The sequence below is a fragment of the Citrus sinensis genome, chromosome 7 (genome assembly GCF_022201045.2).
Source record: "Citrus sinensis cultivar Valencia sweet orange chromosome 7, DVS_A1.0, whole genome shotgun sequence".
Taxonomy (NCBI): Eukaryota; Viridiplantae; Streptophyta; class Magnoliopsida; order Sapindales; family Rutaceae; genus Citrus; species Citrus sinensis.
The window spans coordinates 6,633,271-6,639,614 of record NC_068562.1 but is presented as its reverse complement, the minus strand read 5'-3'; the positions used below and the strand labels follow the sequence as shown (position 1 = coordinate 6,639,614).

Below are 6,344 nucleotides of genomic sequence, written 5' to 3'. Positions count from 1 at the left end.
TTTGAGCTAACGCCTGGGAAAATTGACATGAAATGATTGGCATACTTTCGTAAGAGTTGAAATGAAGACGATGAACAAATTTCATGGCACATAGACGGTCCCAGCAGGGCCTTGCTTGAAAGCAGCATTTCAGATTCTGAAATGGGCTTATTTGTTATTTGCATGTTTTTGGCCCTTAGGCCTATTTGATAATACTAGATAGTGGAGACTGCCTTACTTGCTCCGAAAAAAATACTTCTACCTTTAATTATGTTATTAACAATGTTCTGGGATATTAATTATTTCATTGAAAAATGCTTCAATCCTGCATGGAATTTCTCTTGTAACTTGACCTGTACTCTGCTACCAGTTTAGAAAATGCAGAGTTGGTCTTCATAAGATTTGAGGGCAAATCATACTCTACTAGCTCCCCTAAAAAAAAAAAAGAAAAAAAAACTCGTTTATAAGAATCAGAGCTGCAGTATGATTCGTTGTACGCAGAAATTTACATTATTAAATGAGAAACTACCATATGAGAGGACCATGACCATGTCGCTATCTGTTATTGTGGGAACTCTATGAGCAATAGTGATCACAGTGGATCCTGGAAATTCTTCTCGAATTATTCTTTGTAGAATGGCATCTGTGGCTGAGTCAATTGATGCGGTTGCTTCATCTAATATTAGGATTCTATTCCTCTTAAGAAGGACTCTTCCTAGGCAGAATAATTGGCGCTGCCCAACACTCCAATTCTCACCCTCATCACTAACTGCTCATAAAAAATATAGAAAATATAAATTGCATTGCAATGTTACAGAATATAGAGCTGTATTAGTCCTTGGAGTTACCGGATGAATCCAGAAGCATAGGGAGTCTGCTGATAGTAGCCTTAAGCTGGCATTTCTCCATGGCCTGGAAATAAAGGATAAAATTTCAGTTTAAGTGAGCCCTGAGTTGATTTTCAATAGAGTTCTTTTACAATGTGCTAGCTCACCTCCCATATCTCATTGTCAGAATACATTCCTAGAGGATCAAGATTAGTTCGAACACTGCCCCGGAAAAGAGTTGGCTCTTGAGGAATGATGCTTAGCTTTGTTCTTAAATCTTTCAACCCCATAGAGCATATGTCAAGCCCATCTATGAGTATTCTCCCATTTTCAGGCTCTACTAGACGAAACAAAGCGCTTATCAATGTGGTCTTTCCGCTTCCAGTTCTTCCAACAACTCCTACTCTAGTCCCCTCCTTGAATGTGCATGTTATTCCCTTGAGAACTAACGGAGTATTTGGACGATATCTTACCTTTAATCATCAGAAAGCAAAATTTATTAGAATACAAATGCATTAGATTGGCTACTTTTTTCTTTATTCTCTTTTTTGTATCTTTACAGGACAAGGGATTTAATTAAACTTGTACCTTTAAATCCTCCAACTCTATTCTTCCATGAGAAGGCCATGAGGCAGGTGGCTTGGTCTCTTCTATGATTGCTGGCGGCTCCGGTGGTAAATGCATAAATTGTCTGATCCTTTCAACGGAAACAATGTTGTTTGACAGATTGCAGTACCATCGAGTCATAATCACTTGAATGCTGCTCAAAGTGAGAGCATAAGAAAGAGAGAGTCCCACAAACCCTTCAAAATAGTAGAACTACCTTTAAGAAATTAGTCAATTTGTGTTAAAGACTGGGAATAATGTTCATTATTGTAGTTACCTGGTAAATGTTTTCCAGGAAGAAGGACTATAAGAAGGGCAGCCGTAAGTATAATCAGATTCTGAAGTGTTTCTATTCGTAAAACTAACCACTCTGTAGCAGCATTAGAATGAAAGAAAAGCCTTGCATCTGTGTCGACGAGCTTGAGGTAGTTTTCGAAGAACATGTCCATCATCTTAAAAGCTCTAATGGAGACAACCCCTTGTGAAGTCTCAGCTGCAAAGTTTACAATTGGTGCCTTCGTTGTGCCATTCATCCTCATTAGCTCTCTTGCCGAGGACAGATAATACCCCTTCAGTTGAAACCATTAAAAATGAGCATTACATTTCTCTTATCCATCAAGCAAAAGGAAACAAAAGTTTTGGTACATGTATGAAGTTCAACCTGAATATATTTTGCAACAATAACAGTAGGAATTGCTACAATGAGAACAGGCCATGTGACAGAGGCCATTACTGCTATTATTATGAACACATCAGTTGTTGCAGCAGCAGATAAGGAAATGGCAGAAGGTAGATCGAAGTCCATTGTGCTCATATCTGATGAAACCTGAAGCATTAGAGTATCTTGAATAAAAATTTGATGGGTAATAATTATAAATCTTTCGCTAATAGACCAAGTTATTGTTTTAAGCAGGACACCTAAAGTCCTCAGTCAATTCTTGTTAACACTTGTTTCAAATAAAATTTGCAATCTGCAAGTCAATGTCTTACTTTTAACTGTCATTATGGGATTGAATATGCCTACTCAAATTTAGTTACTATTATGTTTGTTTCAGCTATACAATCAAATAGAACACCACTTAAAGGTCAGATTGGCCTGATAATTTTCCATTTTGGAATGAGTTAAGCTGGATGCTGTTATTCAACTAGTTAACATTTTGAAGTGAAGATCTATCTTACCCGGGTAAATATCCTCCCTACTGGAGTGGAATCAAAGAAGAGCATAGGAGCTTTGAACACTGAATTATTGATACCCGAAAAGAAAGCTTTTGAAGCTTTTAATCCAAGATAGGCTGAAAATAAATTCCTTAAATAGACAAATGGTATGCTGAAGGTTGAAATTCCTGTATACACTCCAACCAAGATGCCGTTGGTGACTGTAGGAATTCGAATACCTATTGCCAGCCAGTAGCTTGACCCTGCCTGAAGAGCACCAAAAGCAATGTAAGATAGTATGCTTAAACTGAAAAGAAGTGAACCTTGTGATACATGGAGGTAATCTAAAATTGGTTTCCATCCAACATCACCAATCTCTCTCTCTTCTTCCTTTGTTAGCTGGTCAACTGGCAAACCCTCATCTGAAATTTCTTTCTTACTGATTTCTTTAGTGGGAGAGGATTTATAAGACAACTCCAACTGATCGTCATTGATGTAACATTTTTCATCTGAAGTAACCAATTCTTTGACTGCAACCTTATGTGCATTCACAAGTTGCTCAAATACTGTCCCAGGAGTCAGCAGCTCTGCATACCTGCCTGATTCGGTTATCTGTCCACCTTCCATGACCTGAAAAGGGTGTCGAGAAAGAAATGGTTTTAACATAAACATTGTTAATCCAACATTCAGTTGCGAGAGACTCCAAGGCTTTTACCAGGATTGTATCAGCTCCTGTGAGAAACTCAACCTGATGAGTCACTAGAATGACAGTTTTATCTTTGAGAGCAGTCAAGAAACAATCCTGCAATATATATACTAAGGATCAAACTAATGTCTCTGCGTTGGTATTTTTTGCTTCTCTTGCAGAAACTAAAACTTGTGTTCTTACATTGAAAAGGATTGCAGATGTTTGTGCATCCACTGCACTGAAAGGGTCATCGAGTAGATATATATCAGCATCATTGTAGACTGCCCTAGCAAGCTGAACTCTCTGTTTCTGTCCACCGCTTAAATTAAGTCCTTTCTGCCCGATCTCTGTAAGGTCACCATGGTTGAAGCTATCAATATCCTTATGTAAAACACATGCTTTTATAACCATCCCATATTTGGCCTCGTCCATAGGTTTTCCATAGAGTATGTTATCTCGAATAGTACCACTTTGGATCCAAGGTGTTTGAGAAACATAAGCAATGATCCCGGTTACACTTACCTATATACGAAAAACATGAAGAAATTAAAAAAAAAAAAAGGTAAACAAAAGCATAAAATATTTACTACTATGGGCTCTTATGTTGCTCACTGATCCAGAAAGTTTGGGTACTTCTCCAAGGATAGCACATAGGAGCGTCGACTTCCCAGCACCAACTGATCCACAAACTGCAATTTTCTGCCCCATTTTTACTTCCAGGTTGATATCTTTTAATGCTGGGACAGCTGAATCTGGTTCCCAACTGAAATGCCCTCCTTTTATTTCGATGCATCTGTCTGAACTCTGTTCCAAATTCCTTGATGATATGTTTGATTCCTCATTACTTATCTCATCATCAAGCAAAAAAGAGTTGAGACGATTTAAAGAGACCTTTACTTGAATCAGCGCAGACAATGCCTCAGGAATCCATCTCAATGGCTCTGACATGCTTCTTAATGTTGCTAGGACGGTGAATATAGTAGCAGCATTCAGTGGAGCACTTTTGATAAGCAAACATCCAACAAAAACCACAGTCGAGATGATGGCTGGGGATATCCAGTACATAACAGTTGCAGAGGACTTCTTAATCTGTGATTCAGCCAGGAATTTATGCTCATTGTCCCTCAGCAAATCAATCACAGTTTTGAATTTGTCTTCCCATGATTGCAACTTGATGATTTTCATATTATTCAAAACCTCCATGGTAGCTCTGAGTCGTTCATCTTGTGCAACCTTGTAACGCGATTGATATTTGTTATACATTCTTGCAAAAGGAACATTGAGAAATCCAATGACTAGAACTGGAACAATAGCCGGCAGTGCACTAAGACCTACAACAATGAAAAGAATACCAATTGCAAGAATAAGCTGCAATACCAGACTCCATTCCATGTGAAACCAATACAATGATTCTGCCATTCTGTAAGCATCAACTGCTATGTAGTTTACAATCTCTCCAGTTGAGTGCCTTCTCCTTGCAAGACTCGAGAGCTTGAGTAGCTTTCCGTAGATTGCCATTATCAAAGCAGATCTCATTCGCATTCCAGACCTCCTTGAATTAAAAAACCAATGCCTCTGAGAGAAAGACTCGACAAGCTTAATAATCACAAGGCATCCAACAAGTATGAGACCCTTTGATCTTTTCTTATGCTCATTGTTCGAATATTGCACAAATGCATAGAGCAACAAAGGAGATACTACAACAGCAACTGTCCTGAAGAATGCACAAATTCCTACAAATATCATTTCTTTCCAGTGAACTTTAAACAAGGCCTTGAGAAGCAAGTGATTCTTATTGTCTGAGTTTACATCGCTACAAAGACAATTCCATTTGCGCGAGAATTTTATATATGCTAAATGTGCTTCATCTTCCGGTAGAAGTGTAGGAATGTCTTCAAGAACCAATGGTTTAGAGTAGCCTAACCGCAATAATGAGTTAATCCAAGAGAAAAATAACCTGCTAAATACATTGGATTGGCCTAGTTTTGTTTGGTTTTGTTTGCTTTCAGACGATCTCTTGTTGTTGGAACTCGGAGTCAGAGGGCGACATTTACAGAGAAGCATAACAGCACGAAAGGGAGACAAGAAACTTACATACCGTGGCCTCATCATGTCAAAACACTCAGAAACTGAAGGGTGTAATTCTTTGATTGAACAACAGTAGCCAGCAGCTGTGAAGAAAACAACAAAAAAGAAAAGAAAAAAAAAAAAAACTCGTTCTATATAAATTTCTCCAATAGAATGTGCTGAAAACAAACAAGTGGAAAGCATACACTCATCAAACTTCCTTAATGTACATGTTGATATTAAAATTCTGCATATATATAAATCACCACCAATTATTTTTAATTGCAATTTGCAAACCAACTTTTGTCTGTGCCAGTTGCTTTCTGTGGTGCCAACCTGATAATCTCAAAAGCACTTTGCACACCAAAAAGCAGTATTTCTTATGGATACGTTCGGGAGAAGTAGACCATCGACACTGTGATGATTGTAATTCTCATGAAAACTAAAGAAAATTGGCATGTACAAGATGCAGAAATTATTATCACTCCCTTAGCTATAACATTTTGTTTAATATCTTATCCTTTTTTTATTGGAAATTTGGAGATCCAATTGTCCAAATCAATTAATTACTTGAGTCATCTCACTCATGTGGACAAAGTGACATTAATTGTTACATCCCGTCAAGATTTTTTTTATATATTATCTTCCATAGATTTTATTGATCTCCTGTACCTGGCCATCCCCTCGTAATAAAGGCACGTTTCCTCCTCTTGAATTATTTGGGGGCAAATAAATGCACATTTTCTCCAACCCAGGAAGCATTCACGGCCATTTGTCAAGTCACGTATGTGGAAAATTTTTGGTAACTCCCCATAAGTTGTACTTATTTTTATAACGGCAATTATCCAACAACTTGTTTTTTCGTGTTTTTTCTTTAAATATACATATCTTTCTTTTCTTGCAGAATTTCACCTAATGCTCACAAGATGTGTCATTATTCCACTACTGCCTAAATTCCGTGAAAGAATTTAACATAATATTAATAAAATAATTATTTTACCTTTTAATATAAAATTATTATT

The 6,344-nt window shown here is 37.4% G+C and overlaps 1 protein-coding gene across 1 annotated transcript; it reads right to left on the bottom strand.

Moving 5' to 3' along the window:
* Positions 1-294: 294 nt before the first annotated feature.
* On the bottom strand, positions 295-5,906 carry LOC102613994 (ABC transporter C family member 8-like). Its single transcript, XM_052443943.1, has 11 exons — positions 3,868-5,906; positions 3,457-3,777; positions 3,283-3,369; positions 2,592-3,197; positions 2,074-2,238; positions 1,690-1,981; positions 1,395-1,609; positions 974-1,279; positions 828-891; positions 509-748; positions 295-411 (listed from the first exon to the last, which is right to left on the bottom strand). Exons 1-11 carry the CDS (start codon positions 5,524-5,526, stop codon positions 299-301), a joined length of 4,068 nt encoding a protein of 1,355 aa, XP_052299903.1. The 5' UTR covers positions 5,527-5,906; the 3' UTR covers positions 295-298.
* Between the last annotated feature and the right edge of the window lie 438 nt (positions 5,907-6,344).

Excerpts from the sequence above, each read along its gene's own strand:
- LOC102613994 (XM_052443943.1), bottom strand. The coding sequence starts at position 5,526 with ATGCTTTCCACTTGTTTGTTTTCAGCACATTCTATTGGAGAAATTTAT. Across the intron at positions 3,370-3,456 it reads CATCTGCAATCCTTTTCAAT|GATTGTTTCTTGACTGCTCT; the intron begins GTAAGAACACAA and ends TATATATTGCAG. Across the intron at positions 749-827 it reads TATGCTTCTGGATTCATCCG|TTAGTGATGAGGGTGAGAAT; the intron begins GTAACTCCAAGG and ends TTTTATGAGCAG.